General features: G+C 40.8%; 2 protein-coding genes and 1 long non-coding RNA gene across 3 annotated transcripts; all 3 read left to right on the top strand.

The window, feature by feature from the left end:
* The first annotated feature begins 322 nt into the window (after positions 1 to 322).
* On the top strand, positions 323 to 3244 carry LOC125965247 (uncharacterized). The gene is made up of 3 exons (XR_007478909.1): positions 323 to 585; positions 1823 to 1941; positions 3116 to 3244. It is a non-coding gene; the product is annotated as an uncharacterized LOC125965247 (long non-coding RNA).
* A 242-nt stretch (positions 3245 to 3486) lies between these two features.
* Positions 3487 to 6364, top strand: LOC125964421 (leucine-rich repeat-containing protein 37A3-like). The gene is made up of 2 exons (XM_049709868.1): positions 3487 to 5793; positions 6218 to 6364. Exons 1-2 carry the CDS (start codon positions 5386 to 5388, stop codon positions 6362 to 6364), a joined length of 555 nt encoding a protein of 184 aa, XP_049565825.1. The 5' UTR covers positions 3487 to 5385.
* A 1109-nt stretch (positions 6365 to 7473) lies between these two features.
* On the top strand, positions 7474 to 22211 carry LOC125965244 (leucine-rich repeat-containing protein 37A-like). Its single transcript, XM_049713919.1, is given in 4 exon segments — positions 7474 to 7531; positions 7612 to 11957; positions 15294 to 15374; positions 21526 to 22211. A coding segment is annotated over 1 exon segment (1053 nt). The 5' UTR covers positions 7474 to 7531; positions 7612 to 10238; the 3' UTR covers positions 11292 to 11957; positions 15294 to 15374; positions 21526 to 22211.
* The last annotated feature ends 4630 nt before the right edge of the window (positions 22212 to 26841 follow it).

Genomic DNA, 26841 nt, shown 5'->3' on the forward strand with positions numbered 1-26841 from the left:
GGCGCGCGGTTGCTAAGGTGAGCCGTCGCGTCAGCGCTGGCATAGCGGTTCAGCTCGGATGCAGGATGTGCTTCCGGATCCTCCCTGGCCTGGGTCACTGCGCCTGGGAGCCGCCGCATGTTATGTCCCGGCTGCGCCATTGGTTGCCAGGACTCTTCCTCACATGGCAAGGACGGTGGCTTCTAGTCCAGGCAGTTCAGCCTCCGGAGTGGGCCCTGGGCCCCGTCCAGGTGACCCCCAACCCCCCGCGGCTGACAGGCTTGGTCTTCACAGTCCTCAGAACCTCTTCCCAAATTGCCCCATGCCCTTACACCCCTGGCAGAAGCCGTGGACTTTAATTACTTAACGTCCTTGTCTCCAGTCCAGATATTTGCCCCCCCCCCCATCAGGAGTTGACGGAGACTGAGGTTCCATACCCGGACACGGATTCGGTTGGAGAGATGCCTACAGGGCCAGATCAGTTTGCTGTTCCACATCAGGATCTGAATAACAAGCAAACCCAACATCAAAAGCTCCCACAGGCAGTTACAGTGCTAGACTGGGATCAGAATCAGCCCTTGGTTCTCCCCCCTTCTCGACACAAAAGTAAGACTAAACACATAGGTCTAGATGAGGCTGAAGGTCACCAGTCATTTGAAATACTTGTTCCACCTCTAGGTAGTAACAGCTCAAAACCAATGAAGTTTATGGTTTCACCCCCAAACCTGAAGAAAGATCTAGTTCAGCATCAACGGCTTGACAAAACTATTGTTGGAAGTATAGGCCAATTTCAAAAAAACACGCAGGGTCTAGAACAACAGTTGCAGGGTGATTATTTAGATCCCAGTATGGATGCCATTTATCCTGAGGAGAGCATACCTAGGGATTTTTTGGGGAGCCCAGATGAACCTACAGAACCCCCTGAGGAAGCTGAAATTTCTCCATCCCAGCAGGATGGCCCAGTGCTAAGTTTGATCACTTGATTAAGGTGGTTTCTTCCATATCTCTCCTCGGTAAAGTTATTTTTCCCCTTGGTAATTGATAAATATTCTGTGGGGTGATACTTTGGGACCAGTGAAGATCCTACTTTCAAACAACTCTTCACCCAACTGTGCATCAATGATAATCTGTGTCTGAATCAATTATTACATCGATAGTTGCAAAATGACACTTTCCTATTCTATGATCCATTTTGCATTTATTAGCTGACATTATTCTATACAGAAGAGCTCCCCCACTTTCCATTTTGAGTATCACTATGAACTCATGTACTTTTTAAAAAATTAACTATGTTATACCTTATTATAATAATAATGTTATTCTTTGGAATGTTCCTTTTGTCTAGATTTGGCCAATGCGATCTCTGTTACTGTTTAACCACACGATGCTTTTTTATTACTAGAATAACTTCTAATATATTACTACTCACAAATGGGAACTGAGAAAGGGATTCCAGAAGGTGCGGTCTTATTCAGACTCTTCTTAGAAGTGTGCCTTCTTCCTGTGTACTCTCAACCCAAAGTGAGGCTTTTGGGTTGGAAGGAGATACTTCTGAATTAAAGTACAGATCAATGTCACCCAATTCTAATCCCTATTCCCTTTTTTCGAGGCATACCATACCTACTGCCATCCTAATCCTTCTGTTGGGCACCTCTCTCCTCCTCTACATTTATTTACAACAGTCAAGAGCAGCAATTGGCCAACCGGCCCCTATCCAGTTCTGTAGTCCATATGCCCCAAGAACTCCTTTTTGCACTGGTCTGTGGTGGCCTTGGCCTACCTCTTCTACCTACTCAAGTAACTCTTTTACCACGAATTTAATTATCTGTGTTTCCATTTATAGGAACTTACCTAGCCATATGGCCTGTTGCCTCTGCCAATTTAAAAATACCATTGAGGTTGTCTGTAAGAGAGTCAAGCTGTGTTCTGACAGTGGATGCCTGACAGACTTCACACGTTGTGGTGAGTCTCAACTGTGGGATAATAAGTTTTTAATTTTATTTTATTTTTAATCAATGATGATAATTTTTAAAATTAATTTAAAATTAAAATTAATGATGCAATTTCATTATTTTAATTCATTCATTCAGAGTTCCAGCTCCCTAAGTTTCTAAGAACTACCCCCTTGGTAAGAATCAGAGTGTTGGTTACATTGTTAAGCTAATTGTTGCTCAGTTACATTGTTAGCTTAATAATGTTACTGATTCACCTACATAAAGGGACAAGAGAAAGGAATGGAAGCGGGAAGGGAATTAACATTAATGGCCACATATCCTATGCTGTGCCCTCTGCAAATGAGAACTTATTGATATAGTGCATCACAGTTTGTAAACTGATTTTATATACATTAGGTCTCAAGTACCATTTGTCTTATAGGACAGGTGTAAATATGTTTTTATTTTGTTTGTTTTTGCAATTTTATAAAGAGTACAAGTGATGCTGTTTTATGTCCCATTTGGAGCCTGAGATTTCTGGTTCCATAACCGGAAGCTGCTACCTAGCCCTTCTAATGGATGGGAGAGCTAGTTTATTCTTAGACTGTCCAGCTCTTAACTTGCTCTGAATCTGAAACTTTTCTATCCAGAAAACACTCAGGGGCTTTCAACTATTTTGCTATATATTAGATTTATTGGCACTAACTTGGTGACTTCCAAAATGTGCTTTCATGCCCCTGTAGCTTGAATACAGGTCTCTATCACTGATGTAGAGCACATCATAAATAATAACACTTTGCTGCTTATATAAAGACAATATTAAAAAAAAAAAAAGACAATATTGCTGATTTTTCAACACATTTTTTTTTTTTTTTTTTTGTCTGTGACACACAGCTTGTGGGATCCTAGCTCCACAACCAGGGATTGAACCCGGGCCACAGCAGGGAAAGTGCCGGGTCCTAACCACTAGACCACCAGGGAACTCCCCCAAACAATTTTTTTACTAGTTGTATTACTCCCTTCTCCCCCAGAAGTGGGCAGAAAAGGCATTTTTAATTTCCTTTTACAGGTGAGGAGAAACAAGATCAGAGGTGTTAAGTGCTATGACCCTAGTGCCCCGATCTCCTCTCCCCAGTTTGGGGCTCTCTGCAAGCCCATGCTCCTCCTTTCTCATGACACTTCCCTCCTCCTTTGACCCTCAGGAAAAATACTTTTAATCCTTTTGGAAGAGAAGCCCGGCTACACAATGGTATACATTACCTTCACACAGTCAGAAGCTTTGGATGGTTCCCCAAGTAAAGCTGGAAATATTAGAAGTAAAATGAAATGAAAGCAAAGTAGCCATCTGACAGAAGTTGCTTTTTCCCTTCTGCATTTTGGACCTCAAGTATTATTCCATTGATTTGTCGAACATTCCATGTTGGCCTACAATTGGGCAAATCTCTTATACCCCAGATCCCTGCTTAATTTTAACAAAGAGCTCAGGCGGACATAGTGGTTTTTTTTTTTTCTGTATAGAGCCTTCTGTTTTGAGGGCTGGGATATGTGGAATCAGGGACTGAGCAAAGGACTCGGTGGGTGGGTGGAGAAGGAAATGTCCAGATGACGACCTGTTAATGGCGGTTGTTGTCGTGGTCATCTGTGATAGTAGCAAGGATACAAGCACACTAAAGAGGTGGATAGAGGAAGGCTCACACTCCTCTGCCTCTGAGGAAGGACATGATGGGGTATATAAATTTGAGGAGTCACAGTAGATCTGCAGAGAGTCCAGCTGAGTAGGGGAATATTTGTCTTCCAGCCTTGGAGTTTCTTCAGTTCTGGCCCCTGGGAACCAGTGGAGTAATCCTGAATATAGTTAGTATATTTCACGCTACAGAATTTTATGAGTAGATAGCCAGTTTTTCAAGAGATATCTTTTTCGCATTTTGTTGTTGCCAGTCATAGGCTTAAGTGTGTGTTTCTTTTTCTCCTAAGTGGCACTCAAATGTTGAGTGATTCCTAATTTATTTGGCTGTGGACTGACTAAAAGCTGTCCCATCAGTCTTCAATGATCAAAAACAGTTATTTTTGACAGATGAAGAAACATCTATAGGGAATGCAGAAGGATCGTTGATAAAGGCGTTACAAGCCTGGAAGAAGAACAGCAGCGAGCTGACTATTGAGTCAGAGAGGGCATCCTCAGATAAAGTGCTGTCAGCTTGTCAGGCTTCATGAACGAGCAGCTGGACTTTAATAATAGAAGTGATATTATCAGTGCACTGAATTACATACTGCCTTTTATCTCAGAGGGGAATCTAGGAGATGTGGAATCAACATTATTACCATTCATTCAACTTCTTTTTTCAAATACACAAGATGGAGATATGCCACTGGGCATTTTGAAAATCAATACAAGGAGCCCTTCTGTTAAAGTTGTACCCAACAATTCAACTAATAAAAATAAATTGAAGAAACTTCACTTTCTGGAAAATTTTTAGATGCAGAAACTGAAGAAAAATTTGATGAGGTTATAAAGGAAGAAAAACCTGCCACGCATACGCGTTCCAACCATTTAAGTACCATGTTTAAACTCTACATCTTTCAAAAGAAATTGGAAGCTGCCCAACCACAGAAAGACAGCCTAGCAAAGATTGAGATTACAGAGAAACATCTGCTGAGAGTGAACAGGGTCCTCAGGGGCCCAAGGGGCATACAGAAAATGCACCTCAAAGCAGTGGGAGATGAGAGCGTCAGGAGGAAACAGAATGCCTAGCAATCTGTGGCAAACACTGCTGAAGAAAGAAGGCTCAGGAGACCATCCCCAAGAAAGCTGAAACAGCTTCTCATGGTGCAGAGGCCCAGGAAGCTGGTGGGAAAGTCGTCCAATGCAGAGTCTTCATTCATAAAGGAACACAAGGCAGCAGGCTCCTCTTCCCTGAAACAGTACTTCAAGGGCAGGCCTTTTGCCTCCATCCGTCCAAAATCCCCATCTGAGGTTAAAAGCAAGTCAAAAGACTTATCCCACACTATTTTTGTTTTAGAAGCTGTAAAGGCTAGAGTTAGAAATATTGAGGCTCCTGAACTAATCTCACCTTCTGGTGAAAAATATATCTTGCATAAAACTCAGTCTCATCGGGTCCACAGAAAACCCAAAGTCAAAAGGAGTCGAAAGTTCAGAAAGAAAAGTTCGCTCAATAGAATGATGCTTGCAAGCTCTCCGTTCTCTGTAGCGAGGAGTCTCATAAATTCCCCTCCACGAGAGGCTGTTTCACCTTCAAGAGAAGTGACTTCTTAGGAAAATCCTTTTCTAGCATTATTTTCTCTGTCAGACCATCCTACAGAACACACTACTTCAGAAAACAATACTGCATAAAATGTTTCTGATGAAATTGTTTCTAGAGGAAACTCTACTCTGCCAGGAGGAAACGGCCCTGGAAACACTACCCATGGGAACGTCTTCACTGCACATTCTACTGTTGCTGCAGACAACAGTATGCCAACTGTTCAACACACCAACAAAACACAATGGGAGTACCACAACACGGGCACTGAATTATCCTCCGAGCCCACAGACTTCACTTTCCCAGGGCTCACATCCCCAAGTGATCAAGTTGAAACTCAGCTAAACCAGCAGCTACGGTCCCTCATCCCCAACAATGACATGCGAAGGCTCATTTCTCATGTTATCCAGACTTTGAAAATGGACTGCTCAGAGACCCACGTGCAGCTGGCCTGTGCCAACCTCATGTCTCAAACAGGCCTCCTGATGAAACTTCTCAGCAAGCAGCAAGAAGTAAATGCTTCCAAAGCGGAATGGCATACGGACCAGTGGAAAACTGACAACTATATCAGTGAGAGCACAGAAACCCAGAGTGAGCAGAAAGAGCAGGAGTCAAGTGAGGTGAGGATAACCCCTGACACATGGGAGCTGGACTTTTACTCAGTTTAGGACATGCCATTAACGTGCCCAAGCAGGAATACCATGGGCTCCTAGTCTGTATCTTATCTTCAGCCATGAAACTGGCTAAGACAGTGATCTCCCACTTTGCTCGTTTAGAGAGTGTGCCACTATTCCTTGGGTAGATGAGAAAAGACATAACACAAGATAAATAATGTGTAGATAAATAAACTGTAGAAGAAATTGCTAATGATAAGATTAATAACATTCAATTTGGCTTGTTCTTATAGAAGCTAGTTGCCTGAAAGGATTGGGTTTTATAGTATTTTAAGAATAGTTAACTATCATTTAGAATAGGATGAAAAATAGTTAGCTTTCATCCCTTCCATCTCCTTGTTGTAAAAAAACTGTTATTTATTATTTTTAGCTCACAAAAGAAGTTCCAGGATATGGCTATAACAACAAACTCATCTTGGCAATATCTGTAACTGTAGTAGTGACGATTTTGGTTACAAGTCTGTGTCTCATTGAGGTAAGGACGATAATTAATTCAGATTCAGAACCCACAAACTGAGAATCAAAGCCACCTTTCCTCCTCCTCCTACTTGATTCTTCTCTTTAATCATGAGGGCTGAATACACATGGTTGGGGATGTAGGGGCTGGCCTCACTCAAAGCTGACAAAAGGTAGGACATATGAGTCCCTTCTGTAATTTGGCAAGGAAACTTCGCTTCTCATCCTACTGCTTTTTATGCCCCTACTCTCTATTCCCTTTATCCAAACCTCATAGAATTTTAACCGGGAGAAACGTTAGACAGTAGTTTGTCTCTTCCTTTAATAATAAGGAAATGGAGAAGGAGAAAGGGAAAATATCTTGCCCCATGGTCATACTGCTAGTGATTATCAAAAAGAAGAGGGTCCCTTTCCACTGAGGACTTCTCTACTGATCGCACTGTGCTTGGGCTGTGAGCTACCGTTTATGTCACAATTCAGTATACACATACCATATGGACATAAGTAGTTTCTGAAACAAACTTATTGTGCACTCTGATGTTTTTCTCTTCTATTTGTATTCAAAAAGAGTATTTTGTGTTTCCCTGCTGGTCATGGCCTTTAAACTGATCCCACAATTCACTGACACCTCAGTGACAGCCTGCAGTATGAAAGTCAGAGAGGTATAGTAACTTTGCTCATTGGTTTCAGGTGTTTACTTGGTGTGATTCAACTTATAGGATAGAGCAGCCAGGAAAATAAAAGCACCTTCTCCCCACACCCACATCCCCAGCAAATGCTGCATGTGCGACTATATCCAAAGCGGACTGGTGTGAAGCGCATCTAGAGAGTAACGTGTTTCTGCCCAGCGCCGTTGTGCAGTGTTTTCTCTGCACGATGTCACTTGGCCAAGGACCGAGAAAGGTGAGGGGGGCTGAAAATCCTGCCTATACTCCATGCTAAGCTACATGTAAAAGTCTCCCCAGAGACACTAGAGGGCCATCTTGGACAGACACAGAGAACTGGAAGGACAGCATGCATGCAATGATTTTCAAGATCCCAGGTCTCTTGTGATTTTGGTCATTGTGATTATGGACTGAGGTACCCATTTAGTCCTAATACGACCAGAGATAACACACTGTGAGAGAGATGAAAAATGACATGTAACACTAACTGTGTGTGTTTTCCACCAAGGGGCTTTTTTCGATTTCTGCTGCGTAAGAGAAGCTCAGGGGAAAGTGAGAGTCAGGTAAGTTTGAGGAGGAGAAAGTACTGTGGCCAGAGAAAGCAGGGGAGATGCAGAATTAATATTTCCCTTTCTGTTTCTAGGAGGGCTCTTTCGGGAGAACGCGGCCACTTTGACATAGGGATACGTATAGGCCTCTCAACACCACACGCAAGGAAAGTATGGCACAAAAGCTACACGACGGGGAGTCTTCTGAGGAGGATGAGATATTTCTCCATCCCAGCAGAAGGCCCAGACTCGTCATCCAGAGCTCACTGAAGAGGTAGAACCACCTCCATTTCAGCAGGAGGCTCCACCTCAGCCTTCAGAGGTCCCTGAGGAACTAGAAACTCCAAGTCCTCAAGAGGCCCTCTCCCGGCCTTTGGAGACACTTAAGGAGCTTGTAGTTCGACCAGTAGCACATCATGGGGTAAATGAAGCTCAGCAGTCAAACTTGTACAATTTCACTATTACACCTATGGATCTGGCACTTACCATAACTCCACAGGTCACTAAATAGGTTGATCCTTCTCCAGTCCAGCAGGAGACCCTGTCTCAGCCTCCAGAGAGCCCTCAGGAGGTGCACCTTCTCTACTCTATCAAGACGCCCCAACTCAGGCTCCAGGTCTCCCTACTGAGTATGTACATGTAATTCCAGTGAATGAAGAGGTAGCATCTCTACCTGGCGTTCAGCGTCACGCTCATTCCAACTTGCCCAGTGTTACACTTCAACCTCTGGATTTGGAACTTAACCATCACTCCAGAGCCCACTACGGAAGCTGAATTTCCTACAGCTCAGCAGGAGGCCCTGACTCCTCCACCTCTTGAGCATCCTGAGGGGACAGAATCTTCTCCAACCCAACAAGAGACCTCAGCTATGCCTCCAGAGCCTCCTGGAGAGGTTGAGCCTTCAAGGGAGCAGGAGCAACCAGCTCAGCCTTCTGAGCCTCCTGGGGAAGTTGAACCTTCTCCAACCCAGCAGGAGCCCACAGGTCAGCCCCCAGGGCCTCTTGTGGACGCTGAGCCTTCTCCAAGTGAACAGGATCAACCGACTCAGCCTTCCGAGCCTACAGAGCCTCCTGAGGAGGTGAAAACAGCAACCCAGCAGGACATTCCAGCTCAGCTTTCAGAGTCTTTTGGAGAACCTGAAACCTCTGCAACCAAGGAGGAAGCCTCAGCTCAGTATCCAGAGACCCCTAATGAGGCAGAATCTTCTGCAACCCAGCAGGAGATCCCAGCTCTGTCTCCAGCGGAGATAGAAACTTCTGCAACCCTGCAGGAGCAACCAGCTCAGCCTCCAGAGCCTTCTTCAGGGGAGGTGGAACCTTCTCCGACTCAACAGGAACAGCCAGCTCAACCTCCAGAGCATCATGAAATGACAGTTTCACCTCCAAGTCACCCTCATGCTCAGCATTCAGACTTATCCGGTGTCACTGTCAAACATGCAGATGTGGAGCTTACCATAACGAAAGAACCCACTCCAGAGGTGGGACCTTCTCCAAATCAGCGCAAGCCTTCAGCTCAGCCTCAGTGCCCCTTACTAATGCAGAATTTTCTACAATGCAACATGAGGCCCCCACACTGCCTTCACAGCCACCTAAGGAGGTTGAACTTTTGCCAGTTCAGCAGGAGGCTCCAGCCGAACTCTAGAAGACAGTACACGTAATAAACCTTCAGTACAAGAGGAGACCCCAGCTCAGTATCCGGAGCATCGTGGATAAGAGGTTATACCTGCCACAAGCCAGCAGTAGAGTCCAGATCAGCTTTCACAGGCTCCTGACGTACCTTCTCCACCTCAGCAGGAAGCCACAGCTCAGCATCCAGAGTCTCATGGTGAGGTGGAATCCTCTCCAACTCAGTCTCCAGAGCTCTCTAATGTGACTGTAGTTTTCTCTGCAGAGCATCCTGTGACAACAGTTTCTTCTCTAGGTCAGGATCAAGCTCAGCTTCTGCAGTGGCCCGATGTCACTGTTAAACCTGCGGATCTTGCACTTACAGTAACTCCAGCGTTCACTAATGAGGTTGAAACTTCTCCACCCCAACAAGAAACCTCGGCTCAGTCTACAGTGTCCCCTGAGCAGTTGGAACCTTTGTCAGTCCAGCAAGAATTTTCAGATCAGCATCCAAGCCCCTCTGAGAATGTTGAACCTTCTCCAGTTCAGCAGGGAGCCCCAACTCAACCTGAAGAGCTTCCTGAGGAAACTGACCCTTCTCCAAGCCAGCAGGAGAGCTCAGCTCAGCATCCAAAGCCCACTGAGTGGGTTGGACCTTCTCCAGTCCAGTATCAGCACCGAACTCAGCCTCCAGGGGCCTCTACAGATGGTGCAGCTCAACCTTCAGTACATAATGAAGTGACATTCTCACCTCTAGGTCCAGGTGAAGTTGAACATCCAATGTTGCCTAATATCACAGTTAAACCCATGGATCTGGAGGTTGTCTTAACTCTAGAGCCCACTAATGAGGTTGAACATCCTCCAGTGCAGCAGGAGGACTCTACTCAGACTCCAGATCCCCCTGGAGGGATAGAGCTTTCTTTAATCCAGGACGAGGCCCCAGCTCAGTCTCCGGTTCCCCAGGGGAGCTCAGCTATATGTCCGTAGCCCCCTAAGAAGGTGGTACCTTCTCCCACAGAGCAGGAGCTTCAGGCTCATTCACCAGAACTCCCTGCAAAGGTGGAACTATTTCCAGTCCCTCAAGGGACCCTCCTCACCTTCTACAGCCCCCTGAGAACATGGAATCTTCTCCAGTCCAACAGGCATTCCCAGGCCTACCTCTGGAACCCCTTAAAGAGACAGAACCTTCTCCAGCTGAGCAGGAGGCCCCATCTCAGCCTCCAGCACCACCTAAGGAGGTTGTAGCACAAACTCCAGTGCATTATGAGATGACAATTCCAACAGTAGGACAGGATCAAGCTCAGCATTTAAACTTGCCCAGAGTCACAGTTAATCCTTTGGACCAGGGTCTTCCCACAGCTCCAGAACCTACAACGGAGGCTGAATATTCTGCAGCCCTGCAGCAGACTGCATTTCCTCCAACATAGCCCGAGGTGACATTTCCAAATGCAGAGCAAGTTCAGGCTCAGCATCCAACCTTGACAGAGGTCACAATTCAACCTTTGAACCTTGAACTGACCATAAGGCCACAACCCACTAAGGAGGATGAACCTTCTCCAACCATGCAGGATAACTTAACACAGCCTCCAGAACCACCTAAGGAGGTTTTTGTAGCTCAGCTTCCAGTATATCAGAACCCAATAGTTCCAACACCAGAACAGGATCACACTGAGCGTCCAGCATCACCCAGTGTCACAGTTCAACCTTTAAACCAGGGGCTTACCACAACTCCAGAACCTACTATGGAGGGTGAACATTCCACACCCCTGCAGGAGACTATAGATCCTCCAACATACCACGAGGTGACACTTCCAAATCCAGAGCAAGTTCAGGCTCAGCATCCAACCTTAACTGAGGTCACAGTTCAACCTTTGGACCTGGAACTTACGTTAACTCTGGAATCCACTTTGGAGGTTGATCCTTCTCCAACCATGCAGCAGACCCAAGCTCAGCCTCCAGAGCTCATTAAGGAAGTCGTAGCTCAGTCTCCATTATACTCCAAAGTGACAGTTCCAGCGCCAGATCAGGATCATGCTGAGCATCCAGTATCACCCAGTATCATAGTTAAACCTTTGGACCTGGAACTTACCACAACTCCAGAACCTACTACAGAGTCTGAACATTCTGCAGCCTGGCAGCAGACTACAGCTCCCCCCTCCAAAACACCCTGAGATGACACTTGCACAGCCAAACCTGACTCAACTCACAATTCAACCTATGGATGTGGAAATTACCATTACTGCAGGATGCAATATGGAGACTGTACCTTCTCCAATCATGCAGCACACCCCAACTTAGCCTCCAGCGGCACCTCAGTATGTTGTACTTCAATCTCCATTCCAACAGGAGGTGACAGTTTCAAATCCAAGTAAGGATCAAGGTCAGCATTCAACATCATCGAGCGTCAGAGTTCATGATGTGGACCTAGAGCAAACCACCACTCCAGAATCCACTATGGAGGCTGGACATTGTACATCCCTCCAGCAGACTACAGCTTCCCCTCCAAAACACCCTGAGGTGACACTTGCACAACCAAACCTGACTCAAGTCACAGTTCTACCTGTGGGCCTGTGAGTTAACATATCTCAGCAACCAAGGGCATCTGAGACAGTTCTTTTTCCTTTGACTCAGTATTCAGTATCCACAGGCCTTCCTGGTGTAAAATATACCCCAGAAAAGAAGCAGCCGGAACAGAATGCCACCACGAACATCAGCATATGTGAGCTGTGTACCTGCAAAAATGAGATGCTGTCGTGTGTTGGTCTGAGCCCAAAGCAGAAGCTCCACAGAGTGCCTGAGCCAGAGCCTAACGCCTACAACGGCACCTTCACCCTCATGTAAGATTCGCCTCTCCTCATTTGTTCTCTGCATCTTGCCTGACATGGCAGCCTTTCTTCAGGTCTTCCTGGGTCCTCCTTTTCTCCCCAATCCACATTGACTGACTTTCTGTTTTCACCTTTTGTTTGTCAATGATTCCTATCTTCCTTCTCCTCCTTACCATTTTTCCCTCTCCTCCAGTCTTTTACTTTTACTTGCCCTTATTTTTTCCTTCTCCATTTTTTACCCCATTATTTAATTCCTTAACACCTAATCTTCTCTCATCTTTATTCCATCGTCTTTACAGCAACATGTCCCTGTCCCCATCTCATTGGTGGTAATACAACAAAGTGGTTAAGGGTAGAAATTCCGGAGCCAGACTAACTGGGTTTGAACCCAGGTCTGTCATTTATTAGCTTTATGACTCAATTTCCTCATCTGTAAAATGGGGATTATGGTAGTCATCATGTCATAGTATGACTCCTATGACTCCTCAATCTCCCAATGACTCCAATCTCATTGGGAGATTTAGTTGAGTTAATATAGGTAAAGCTCTTCTATCAGTGCCTAGCATATATTTTAGTGTAGCTATTATTATTATTCCATCCCTCAGTTATATCTAGAACTCAACTTTGTCCCCTGGCTTTCTATATGCAGCACCCATTTTGTGCCCAACCCAGGGCTAAGTACTTTGGGAGCCACAGAAGTATATGGCATTGTCTCCAGAAATGACAGTGACAAGTTGGAAGAAAGGGGATATGCCTTAAAAGGGAGGTAATACATAATTAAGTATGAAGAGAAATACAGATAGGTGGTGTAATTCACCAGAACCTGTAATCACAGGGGTGTGGAGGTCATGGAAGTCTGCATGGATAAGCTCAATGTTTAGCTGGGACTTAAAGATTGGCTGTGATTTGTCAGAAAAATAATAGGCAGTACAGTCTAGGCAAAGGTGTGACTGCAGGGATGATCAGAATTTAATAGATTAGTCTGGCTGTAAATAATTGGGTTAGGTAACAATGAAAGATAGGATTATGAAAAACCTTGGCTATCGGCAATGCAGGTTTGAAAGTTCCGCTGTAAGATATGGGGAGTCCCTGCAAGGTTTCAAGCAAGAGAGACAAATGATGAAGACAAGAGGCTTATTTTAAACACGAAGATGGGTAAGACAGGATTCCTTTTAGCAACTCATGATCTCATAGGCAAAATAAGCATATAAGCTCAAACCATAATGACAAAGTGCTGTGGAGGCACCATGAAGTAATTAAAACTACATTTCTTCTAAAACAGTCATTTCATCCTTCTATCCATTCCCCAGCTATTTGTTGATTTTGTAAATATTTGAGTTTGCTTTATGTCCACGCGTTGGCTTTAAATATGATAGACGATGCACATAAGCAGGACCTAGTCCATACTTTGAAGGAGTTTATACTCAGAGGAAATGGGTTGCAAAAAGAGCTATATTTAAAGAAAGAAATGAATATGGGCAATGAGAGCTACAAGTTGGTACTGGAGCGCAAAAGAAGGATAAAAGACTTCAAATTGGATCAGGGAAGATGTTACTAGAGCAATGCTGTTTAAACGGGACCTCGAAGGGCCATTGGGTATCAATGACAGACATCTTGGGAAGAATAAGGTTGCAAAAGGAAAGTGGGAGAAAGGCAAAACACAGGAAAAATACTCTGAGTACCTGTGGAGTACAAGTGGGAAGAGTAGGGGATTAGAGCCAGATCATCTAGGGCTTTGGAGGCCAAGCCAAGGATAACATGCCAAGCTAGCATGTTACCACAGCAGTGCTTTAGGACAAGCATTAGCCTGCAACAGAACCAACCACTGGAGGGCTTGTGAAAACACAAGTTCCAGCCCCATAGTTACTGATTCAAGAGGTCCAGAGTAGGGCTGAGTATTTGTATCTTCATTAATTCACAAGTGATGCTGGTATTTCAGAACCACTTCCGGAGAGTTAATCTGGGGATCGCGTGGAGGGTGGCTTAGAAAGGGAGAGGGTAGAGATGGAAACACCAGTCAGAAGACAGTTATACCCATCCAGGTGAAATGAGAGACTAAGCTGGAATCAATGGAAATAAGATAGTCAGCTATAGTCAAGAGTAGGTATTTTCGAATAAAAGTCAAAATGATAGAAAGTGTAATCCTGAATTAACATTACATATTAATGATAGGAATAATTTCCTTTCAAGTTGCGTGAAAGGTTATGTTTTATTTCTTCTGGTAATGAATTGGCATAGAAAAGCAGAACTATACTGGGAAGTGCGTAAATATAAGAATATTCCTTTTAATAGAAGAAATTATAATGATATATAGAGATAAAAACTTCGGGCTCATAATCTAGAATTTGATTAGACCACAAAAGGTGGAATCTAATCAATGCTGCTTCTCTCAGGAAAGATTACCTCCAAAATCTGTCAGGATCTATATAGTTGTATATTTAATTTATGAAGATCCTGAATGTGAGACTTTTAAGAGAGGTGAAGGCAAGGTTAGGAACTCTGAAAGGTTCAAATAGTAATTCCTAAGGTTTGGAGTTTAGACCAAAGCTGCTTCTTTATTATTATCATTCTAACCTCTACTAGTTATTCCTACTAATTAGATATCTAATAGCAAATTGAAGCAATATATTCCTTTTAATTTTCCTAGAGATTTTTCCTGCAATAAAACAGCATCTGTCGAAAAAATTACATTAGAACTACTACCTTTTTTGCAGTTTATGTAAGTTACAAATATAACTTCATTATATTTGGAATTTTTATAAAGCTTAATTTTTTATAAAATTGATTTGTTACTCATTTTGAAAGATGATTAAAATTACCAGTAAAATTTTGTAGCAAATCCTTTTTGTCTCTAGCAAAGATTAGTGTGAGAATTATTACACAGGTCAGAGTGAATCATTAGAGAGCAGTGGTTCTCACCCAGGGTGATTTTGTACGCAGGTGACATTTGGTAGTGTGGAGACATTTTTGCTTGTCAGATCTGTATATGCTACTGACATCTAGTGGACAGAGGCCAGAGATGATAGTAAACATCCAAGAGTGTGCAGGAGAGCTTCCCACAGCAAAGAATTATCCAGCCCAAAATGTCTTTAGTGCTGCCTTTCTAGAGAAATAAAGATCACTTAACACAAGTATTTAATGAGCATTTACTATTTTGTATCTAATGCACCACATATATAATCATGAAAGTATAAATCATAATATCTTCCATAGTGAGATTTCTTTAGTGCATGGAGGGAGTAGTGATGTTATGTTTCATCGTATATAAATTAGAATTATTGCCAAAGGATAAATATTCTGAAAGTATATATATTTTTCTTGTTATTTTGCTTGTGTCTTTCTTTGTAGAAATCTTGGTTGCAGTTTACTCACAGAACTGAGCTTTGGAACGTTTCAGGCCTGGCATGGAATGAAGTTTTTACACAAGTAGTAAGTGAAATAGAAGATGAATACATGTAAGAAACTGTGTATAAAAACATCATGCAGTTATTGGTTAGCTGGGTGTAAGCCCAGTATGAATTCTGGTAAGGATGTCTTGAGAGCCATTTATTTTTTATTTTTTTCAAATGAGGAAACTTAGGTACAAAGAGGCCAAGAGACTTGTTTAACTCATATATGAAACCCTCTGCTTTCCATAGTACTGAACTTTGGCTCGGGCAATAAAAGGCACCAAGCCGAAACACTCAAATTAGCATTGTCATGGAAACCCACCGATGCCTCTCCAATATGCGAATGGTCCATGAAGTTCCACTTTTGAATTTAACTTTGATTCCTGCTCATGTGCAAAGTTCCTAACTGCTTAAAATGTATGCAACACAGAGCTGCAAAGAACTGAGTTTAGCACCGAATTCTTCAGGGAGCAAATGGTGTGGGTGCTTCCCCAAGCATTATTAGCTCTTTTAAATGGTAAAGCAGAAAGAATTCCTGAACACGCACCACAGGGCATTCCCCAGTCACCCAGAACATTATTTTTCAAAAAGCATATATCTCTGAAGTGTAATGTTTGTGGCCAATAGGAACCTTTGAGATATGGAAAAAGACGTTGTTTGTGTTCAGCTGTAGTGTGAAAAATATAAAGAAAATACATTGCTGTAGCCTAGTACAATATACGTTCTTTGCTGACTACTCTTCAATAAGAAGTGTGGGTTTTACACCCCTTCAGCTCAAAAATTCTGTGATTTCTCATGACACAAGGAAATGATAGTGGGTACATTCAATGGACCGAAGGCGATTTTAGACTCAAGGCAAAAAAGAGCTCTTCTACACCTGGCTTTGGAAAAGACTCTCTTACCTGCCTTGTGGTTCAGAAATCCAGTTTCACACAGTTCACACATTTTGGGTGAATGAAGGTGTTGAGGCTGTGTCTGGAACTGGATTAGCAATTCCTGCAGATGCCTATCTTTAGCGGCCTCCTTCCTTTCCCTTGTTACTTTGCTGATGCCTACCTTGGGGAGAGAGCACCAAGGGTCAGTTTTTCTTTTCCAGCACATCGGAGAGCAGGCTGATGAGGTCCCTTCACCAGGAGGTTTTAGTAGCGTCAATACAAGGTCTTAAACTCACCACATTTCCTAAACATCCTATAACACCAAGAGTTCCTTATAAGAGTCAGAGTTTCACTATAGTTATGTAGGCAACACTGGAAAATATATTGTGGAAATCAGTCAATCACAGTTTAAAAATTAATGAATTCATTCAAAAACATTCACTGAGTACCATGCCCACTGTGTGTCAGCAGTGTACTACGTGCTGGGGATACAAAGACACATAGGGCAAGGACATTGTCCCCAAGAAGCTTTCATACTGGGAGGAGAAAGATGAAAGTTGATGGGAAACATAGATGAGAGCCATTCTAGCATCTATGCAGCAGGGTAACAAGGTGAGGGAGGGGGTGATGAAGTAGAAAATGGGTGGTAGGTTAGAAAAGATTTGTAATGGAAGAGGCACCAACTTGTTCCTTTTGAATTTGTGTTCCTCTCAAATGACAGAAAAAGTTAGGGAAAGAATCAGATCTATCTGGTGTTGGAAATAAATTAGTACTGTACTCCTAAAACTCGTTCACAGTTCCTTTCAAAAGATTGTCACACTATAGTAAGTCTTTGTTTTGGGCTAAGTCTTTCTAATAGACAAAGGTAATTTGCTTCAGGAAACATTTGCCATGGTGAGATAAAAACTTTATTGCATCTCTTTCCAAAGGCAAGCCACCAAGGGAAGATGCCACCCTCGAGTTAAGTCATTTTACTACCTATAATGACGTATTATTGGGGTGTTTATAAGTTGCCTGCATTAAATAAGTTTGGAAAAGGGCCTCAGCTGAGGTGGATTTATCATGAATTCAATGAAGCTTAGGCTTCAGGGCTCCTCACTTGCAGAGGTCCCTTCCAAAGTCTTGAGAGGGGTCCTAGCGATTTTTGTATTCACAACTTTGCATGTTTTTATTAGATAGGATTTTCCAAAGTAGATGAGGTTCAGGCCCCACAAAACCTTGATTCATCACCGGGTTTCAGGTAATTATAAGTCAGTAGGTTTCTTGAATGAAGCTTCTATGTTATTGACAAACATCAGGTGAAGTAGTTAGCAGTGTGGTAGTGTATTTTAAATCCGAAATCTACCTCAAAGATGAGCCAAGAGCTTATTAATTAATAAAGTACCACTTTTTGACTGGTGGTAGTAATCATATCTGTCTCAGATAAAATCAGGAATGAAATATATTATGGAAAAGGAGCAGTGGTTGATAATCCTAAATGTTAAGTATACTTTTTCTTTCTGATTTTATAGTGTTTCTCCTTTATTCACCTAGGCAGGTCCAGACTGATGGCTTATTTTTAAAAATTCTTTTAGTCACTTCATTGGTTCTAACAATACAAGCTCCATGATTTTAGAAACTGAAGGACTCTACAATGTACAAAGGCTATATAACTTAACCAGACAGAGTGCATTCACATGCTGTCTTGTCTGTGGTACACCAATATTGAACCAAGAACAAGAGAGAATAAGAGGAAAATCAAAGCCTTATCCCTTTTAAATTGTTTACCCCATTTTGGAGAATATCAGTGAGGGAGGGGGGGCCACACTATGAAGGCAAACTGAGCTGTGGTCACAGAGCCGCCCTAACGCTCCCCCAGTCCACTAGCGTTGGTTTCCTTTAGATAGCTATGTACACGCAAAAGCTTACACACTTCAGGGTGTTGTCATCACTTTTTGCTATGTACTAGAATCCTGGCAGCTTCTCAGATTTAGAAAGGCGTAAACGCTAAAAACAAAAATAACTTGGGTCTGCCCTTTGCCATGATTTAGGGTGGCTGTTTTATTTGTAATAGTTCAAAATTTTGAGACTGTCACACCTAGCAGCTACTATATTTTCTTCTCCCAACTGCATCTTATTCTTCCCACCTGTAGTATTTTCTCCCATTCTATATGTTTTTTTCACTTTCTTGATAGTGTCCTTTGAAGCACAAACTTTTTAGTTTTTATAAAATCCCATTCATCTATTTTTCCTTTGGTTGTTTGTGCTTCGGGTATTACATCTAAGAAACTGTTGTCTAATGCAAGGACTACTCCTGTGTTTTCTTTTAAGAGTTTTATAGCCTTTGCTCTTACATTTGGATATTTGATCCATTTGGAGTTAATTTTCATATATGGTGTGAAGTGTAGGAGTGCAGCTTCATTATTTTGCGTGTGGATGTACAGTTGTCCCAGCATCATTTGAAAAAACTGTTCTTTCCACATTGAATTGTTTTGGTACGCTTGTTGAAAATCAATAGACCATAAATATGAGGGTTCATTTCTATACTGTCATTTCTGTTCCATTGATTTATATGTCCTGTCTTATTCCAGTACCACACTGTGATTGCAGTAGCTTTGAACTGAGTTTTGAAACCAGGATGTGTGAGTCCTCCCACTTTGTTCTTTACCAACATTGTTTTGGTTATTCTGTTTCCTTGAATTGCCATGTGAATTTTAGAATTAGCTTGGCAATTTCTGGAAAGAGGTCAGCTGGGATTTTGATAGGATTTGCAATGGAACCATGGGTCGATTTGGGAAGTAGTGACATTTTAATATGACTATCTTCCAGTCCATGAATCCAGCATGTCTTTTTATTTATTTAGATGTTCTTCAATTTCTTTCAACAGTTTTTTACTTTTCAGTGTGAATCTTGTACTTACTTGGTTAAATTTTTCCCTAAGTATTTTATTTGTTTTGATGCTGTTACACATGGAATTGTTTTCTTAATTTCACTTTTGGATTACTCATTGCTGGTGTGTAGATATCTTTTTTTTTTTTTTTTTGTGGTATGCTGCCTCTCACTGTTGTGGCCTCACCCGTTGCGGAGCACAGGCTCCGGACGTTCAGGCTCAGCGGCCATGTCCCACAGGCCCAGCTGCCCCGCGGCATGTGGGATCCTCCCGTACCGGGGCACGAACCTGTGTCTGCTGCATCGGCAGGCGGACTCTCAACCACTGTGCCACCAGGGAAGCCCTAGAAATAATATTGATCTTATATCCGGAAGCCTCGCTGAATTCATTTATTAATGCTAACAGTTATTTTCCTAGATTCCCAGGAATATGTCTTGTGGTCTTCCAGTTTCCCAGGAATACATTGGAACATTTCAGTCTCTGTGGACATCTCATTCCTCAGCTTTTGTTTTTAAGCTTTTCGGTTGGGCTGTTTTTTGCCCCAAACTGTTATCCATTGTCTTATGCAAGTGCCATGTTAAAATATTTGCTTCAAAATGTTTTCCGAAATGCCACCTGAGGAGAGGCTTTTCTCACTAGCCTGCTCGTGGTCAGGTCAAAGACAAGCCTTTCACGTGAGGTCTTCCAGGGGACCACCAGACATGTAAAACAATGACAGTTCCTTGGGAATGAGTCTTTTTGAAGGACCTCCCAGACCATGCTGCTCCTTCTGATACCAGGGATGTGGGCTGTTTTTCAAGGCTACCACTGGCATGGAGAGCAAAGGTCAAGGACAAGTTCAAGCAACACAGATCTCATTGTTCTTACAGAAAGTAATTTGTTTTCCTTGAATAAATTGCTCCCCACTATGTTGCGAGCCTGTTGGTTAAATTTCCAGAGTTCAGAAGAAGTTGATTCTGACCATTTTTGCCAGTTTTGTTGTTGTTGTTACTGTTGGTTCCATGGAGGGATGAATTTTTAGATGTCCTTCCTCCATCATTTTATTACTGATTTTCCTGCAATGTTTTTTAAAATCTCTAAAGTCTCAATGAGCATAGGCTAATTAAATATTTATTATGGGAGATGATTAAGGAAAAAATAAATAAAAAGAAAAATAAATAAATAAATAAAAAGAGAAAATATAATTCTCATAGAGGCTTTCCCAGATGGGTAGATGAAGTTTGAAAAGGTATTTCTATATTTAGTGCTCTCCAAATTAAGGTTAAAATGACAGATATTTTAAAAACCCCCCTTTATTTTTTTCATTCATGTTAAACACAGGCTTTAGAGTCAGAACTGAGTTCAAATTCCAGCTCTGCTTCTTACTAGCTTGATGACTTAGGACAAGTTATGTAACTTCTCTGTGCCTCTGTTTCCTCATTTGTACAATGGGGTAATATATCTATCACATAAGTTTACTGTGAGGATTAAATGTTAAATGCTGATCACAGATCCCTGGCAACCCAAAAGATATTAGTTTTGATGATTATCTTTATAATATTCTGCAAAAGTACCCTAATAATTCTTGAGTAGAGTTAACCTAAAGTCATATATTCTTTTCTTTCTTCCTGTTTCTTTTGGGTTTTTTTTCCCCTTATTTGTTTTACAGAGCAAAGGAAGAAAAAAAAATGAAAGAACTAAGAAGAAAATCTATTCCAGCATTTTGGAATAAAATTTTGTTCCCCAAAATTAATTTGTTTATTTTATTGATATATAAACAAAATGTTATTTATTCAGCAAAGATTTATTAAATACCTAGTAAATATATAGCCACTATGTCAGGCACAGTAATAATAATGACAATAAAGTGTGGTCCCTGCTCTGAAGTTGCTGACAATCTAGGACACTGACAAGTAAACCAGTGATTACATACACAGTAACAAAGGCTATGATACTAGAATACACATGGGACTATGTGATGGTAGTATGGCTTTCACCAGTTCCTCTTGGATTTATCTCTTCTTTGGCTCCAGAACCAAGGAATTAGACCTATTTTTGTCTTTAATTAGGTAGTATAAATCATGAAATTTTCAAAAAATGTGTAGAGATGAAAGAAATCACCTTGAATTATGGAGGACACTAGAAATAGTACTTTTTTACAGAGCAAGGGCTTCCTACCAGTATAGTCACTTCGGGGGTTTTGAACCTGAAAAGTTCTTTGGCATATTTTTTCTATGCTAGCCACTTTTTTTCTATTTTTTTGTTTGTTTCTCTTCTCCACTTTATCATCTAGAGACCTGCCTAGTTCCCAATGAAAGGGTGTTTTACAAATTCTAATCGTGATTTATAGGTAAAGTGAGAAAATGGGTTTTTTTGGACCTTCAAGTTCCATACCAAAAAAATTGAATATAAGCTTTCATGGAAGTAATTGAAAATGCAGATAATTTTCATTCCATTCCATTTTTCAGAATTCTCAATCGTAATCCTTTGACAGCAGTTGAAGATTCTTATGTTTTTACATTGCCAGCATTAAAATATTTGTAAGTATTGCAACAGTTTCATGGCTCATGAGATAATTTCTGCTCCTTCTTTCTTTTGTCAAAGATTGAGTACTTTGGCTAAAAAGTCATAATTTAGATTTTACCTGGGTTATTGAAAATAAGAATTATTGGCAAAGAAAAGGATTAAGAAAGAATATATGCGGGTAAGACAGCCAGCAGAGAATGAGAACATTGTTGAAGAACACATGTAGTTATGGAAGATGTAGATGAATGTAGGAATATTACTTATCCCAGAAAGCAAAAAGCAATAAGGGGTACATTATTTTATTAAAAAGAGTGATCAAAGAGGTAGATGCAATGGAAAATGAGAAGCTAGGATAATAAAAAATGATTGTGCTGTTCAGCACCAAGGTCATTCATTTGATGATGCAAATTTAAATTTCTTCAATAAGAGCTCTTTGGAATTATCATCTATGGCAAGTAAGAAGCCAGAATTGAAGTAATCACATGTTAAGTATCTTTTTAAGTGTAGAATTTTTGTCTTTGGGTTTTATATCATGCATGTTTGGGCTTCTCCTTCAGAGACATGGGAACAACACAAGTGTCACAGCAATTGAAAGCATCGTCATGATGACCCTTGAATTGGAAAAACTGTAGGTTGATTTTTCTTACATTTATTTTCACTATTTGTTTTTTTTATGTTTGTTTTATTATTTTCTTAAGTCAGGTTTACTTATGTACATTTTCATTTCACAAAATTCACTGTTTTTAAATATACAGTGTGATGTGTTTTGACAAACGTATAGTTAGTTCTGTAGCCACCACCACATTTGAGGTAAAGAACATTTCTGCACTCCCAGAAGACCCCTCATGTCCCTTTGTAGTCAATCCATCCTCCTCCCACTACCAGCCCCTGGCAAAAACCAGTCTGACTTTTGTCCATGTAGTGTTGCCTTTTCCAGAAAGTCTTATAACAAATCATGTGGAATGGAGCCTTTTGTTTTTGGCTTCTTTCACTTAGCCGGTCTCTTTGGAGATTTATCTGTTTTCTTGCACCTGTCAGTATTTCATTCCTTTTTATTGCTGAGCAGTATTCTAGTTGGGTGGATACACAGTTTGTTTACGCATTCAGTGACTGATGAACATTTGAGTTTTTTCTAGTTTTTTGGTAGTTTTGAACAAAGCCTCTGAAAACACATGTGTGTGTGAACATATGTTTTGTGCTATCATATGTTTTCATTTCTTTGGGGTAAAATACTTAAGGGTGGGATTGCTTCATCATATGCTAAGCACATAGGTAACTTTTTAAGAAACTGCTAAACAGTTTTCTAAAGTGCCTGTGCCATTTTGCTTTCCCACTAGCAGTTTATGTGAGCTTCAGTTGCTCCACATCGTCACCTGATCCTTATATTTGTTTTTTTAAAAAATTTAGCCTTTCTCGTAGGTGTGTAGTTGCATCTCGTGGTTTTTGCCACATTTTGCATTTCTGTAATAGGTGATGATGTTGAGTGTCTATTGATGTGCAAATATCTTTTTAAAGAAGTGTCTGTTCAAATCCATTTTTAAATTGGATATTTATATTGAGTTTTAAGAGTGCTTTATATAAAAAGCAATGGAAAAAGTCCTTTCTCTCAGATATGTGTTTAGTAAATATCTTTTCCCAGATTGTGACTTATCTTCATTGTATTACAGTGTCTCTGAAGACTAGAAGTTTTAAATTTTTGATGATCTCTAATTTAGCAATTTTTCTTGTTTTTCATATTTGTTTATTTGGCTGTTCTGGGTCTTAGTTGCGGCAGATGGACTCCTTAGTTGCGGCATGCATGTGGGAACTAGTTCCCTGACCAGGGATCGAACCCGGGTCCCTGCATTGGGAACTCAGAGTCTTAACCACCAGGGAAATCCCTTAGCAATTTTTCTTAGATGGTTTGTGCTTTTCTGTGTCTTATCTAAGAAATCTTTGTCTGAGACCCCATTGTCTAACCCAAAATCACAAAGATTTTCTCCTATGTTTTCTTCCAGAAGTTGTATAGTTCCATTTAGGTCTATGATTCATTTTGAGTTAATTTTCATCTATGTTGTGAGGGAAGGGTCAAGTTTCATTTCTTTGCAGTTTAAAAACTATTTCTGTAGGACCTATTGTGACAGTTTATTACACAACTTACTGCACCTTAAACTGTACCATCCCCCCTCCAATATGGCAAGCGAATAGAAACTTTCTGTTATGCCAAGGCTAGGTGAGGGGATTGCATGAGATTAGTATGCAGAAAGGGCACTGTATTTAGCAGTCTGTTCCAACCTTCTTTGTCAGGTCAGCTGACAAATGAGTGTCTTCACCATGCCATCACACATTGGTCACTGCTCTAGCCTCATCTTCCTCAGCCTCCAACAGCATCTGCCACAATTGCGATCCCTCTCTTGTCAGCTAGATGCCTTCCTCTCTGGATATTAAAAATTATCTCCCTATGTAACTACTAAATTCCTGCACAATAATATTACCTAATAAAGAGTTGCTATTCAATTTCCCCAATTGCCTCTCTCATATAACATCATTTCTTTTAACAGGTTTTTGAGGTATAACTGACATACAGTAATCTGTGTTCACACACACGCATATATAAACACCATGAAGACATCACCAAAATCAAAATGTCCATCTCCTCAGAAAGTTTCTTAACATCTCTTTGTAATTCTTCCTTCCCATTGTTCCTGCCCTTCCCAATCACCATGCAACCATTGCTCTGCTTTCTGTTTGCATTTTCTAGAATTGTATGTAGATGGAATCATACAGTGTATACTTTCTTCTAACTGGTTTCTAACTCAGCATGATTATTTTAATTTTCATCCATATTGTTGTATATATCAGTAATTCATTTCTGTTTATTACCGAATAGTATTGCATTATATTGATGAACCACAATTTATCTATTCACCATTGATGAACATTTGAGTTGTTTCAGACTTTGTCTATTACAGATAAAGTCGCTATGAATATTTGTGTACAAGTCTTTGTATGGATGTATACTTCCATTTCCTTTGGGCAAATACCTGCAAGTAGAATGGCTGGATCATTGGTGAGTGTATGTTTAAGTTTTTAAAAAATACCTATTTTCTATAGTGGTTTGATCATTTTACATCTCTACCAGCAGTGTATGAGAATTGCATTTTCTTCACATTGCGGCCAGCACTTGCTATGCTCAGTATTTTTAATTTCAGATAGTTTAATAGGTGTGTAGTTGTATCTCACTGTAGCATTCCTAATGATTAATCATGTCAAACGTCTTTTCATATGCTTATTTTCCATCTGTATATCTTTTTATCTTTTATCTATATTTTTCTGGAGTTTTGAGAGTTCTTTATATATTCTGGAAATTACTCCCTTATCCAATATGTAAGTTGCTAAGTATTTTCTCCCATTCTGTGACTCATCTTTTTGTTCTCTCAGTAGTGTCTTTTGCAGGGCAGAAATTCTTAATTTAGATAGTGTCTAATTTATCTATTTTTTTCTTTCATGGATTATGCTTTTGGTGTTGTATCTAAGAAATCTTGCCTAACTCAAGGTCATAAAATTTTCACCTGTTTTGTTCTAGAAGTTTTATACTTTTATGTTTTACATTTAGATCTCTGAACCAATTTGAGTTCATTTCCGTATATGGTTTGGATGGAAGTTCTTTTTTTTGTTTGGTTGTTGCACCTGGATATTCAATTGTTCCAGCATCATTTGGTGAAAAGACTATCATCTCTCCACTTAAATGCCTTTGAACCTGAAAGTCAGTTGTCCACATCTCTCTACTTCTGAACATTCTATTCTCTTCCTTTGATCCTTTTGTCTATCTTTACACTACTATCACAGTGTCTTGAAAGTGGTACTTCATAAGCCTTGAAATCAGTTACTGTTAGTTCTTCAACTTTGTTCTTTTTCAACGTTGTTTTAGTTATCCTAAATTTTATTTCCACATGAATTTTAGAATTAGGTTTTCAATTTCTGTAGAAAAGCCTACTGGTATTTTGATCTATAAATCAGTTTGGGGAGAAATGATGTCTTAACAATATTGAATCTTCTGATCCATGAATACATTTTATCTCTTCATTTATTTAGGTCTTCCTTACTTTCCCACAACAATATTTTACAGTTTTCACTTTGCAAGTCTTTTACATGTTTTGTCAGATTTATTCTAAGTATTTTATATGTTTGATTCTATTATAAGTAGTATTTTAAAACTTTGATCTCTGATTGTTTGTTGAGATAAATTAATCTTTTTGTATGTTCATCTTGTACCCTGCAAACTTGAGAAACTCATTGATGAGTTCCAGTAGCAATTTTGTAGATTCTATCAGGTTTTCTCTGTCATCATGTTATGTGGAAATAAACATAGGTTTAGTTCTTCCTCTCCTTTCTGAATATCTCTTTTCTTTTCGTTGCCCTATTGCACTGGCTAGAACCTGCAGTGCAATGTAAAATAGAAATAATGAGAGCAGACATCCTTGCCTTTGTCCCGATACTGGCGAGCAAGTTCTTTGTCCTTCACCATTAAATATGATGGTAAGTTTTTTGTAGAAGTCATTTATCAAGTTGAGGGAGTGTCCTTCCATTCCTCGTCTGCTGAGGGCTGTTTTTTTTCTTTAATCAGGAATGGATGTTAGATTTTTTCATTCTTTTCCTGCAGCTATTGCAATGATTATGTGATTTTTCCCTTCTTTTGTTTTCTTAATTTGTTTATTTATTTTTGGGCTGTAGTGGGCCTCCATTCCTGCACGCAGGCTTTCTCTAGTTGTGGCGAGCAGGGACTACTCTTCATTGCAGTATGCAGGCTTCTCATTGCGGTGGCTTCTCTTGTTGCAGAGAATGGGCTCTAGGTGCACGGGCTTCACTAGTTGTGGCACATGGGCTCAGTAGTTGTGACTCACGGGCTCTAGAGCTCAGGCTCAGTAGTTCTGGTGCACGGGCTTAGTTGCTCCGTGGCATGTGGGATCTTCACTGACCAGGGGTCAAACTCATGTCCCCTGCAGTGGCAGGTGGATTCTTAACCACTGCCCCACTAGAGATGTCCTGATTTTTCTTTTTTAGTGTAGTAAGTTGGTAAATTGATTTTCAAATATTAACCCAACCTTTCATTCTTGAGATAAACCCCACTTGATCATGATGTATCATCTTTTTATATATTATTGGATTTGATATGCTAAAATTTTGTTAAGATTTTTTGCCTCTGTGTTCATGAGAGATATTGGTCTATAGTTTTCTTGTAATGTCATTGTCTAATCTTGATATGGTGAAAGTTGGCC

The sequence above is a fragment of the Orcinus orca genome, chromosome 1 (genome assembly GCF_937001465.1).
Source record: "Orcinus orca chromosome 1, mOrcOrc1.1, whole genome shotgun sequence".
Taxonomy (NCBI): Eukaryota; Metazoa; Chordata; class Mammalia; order Artiodactyla; family Delphinidae; genus Orcinus; species Orcinus orca.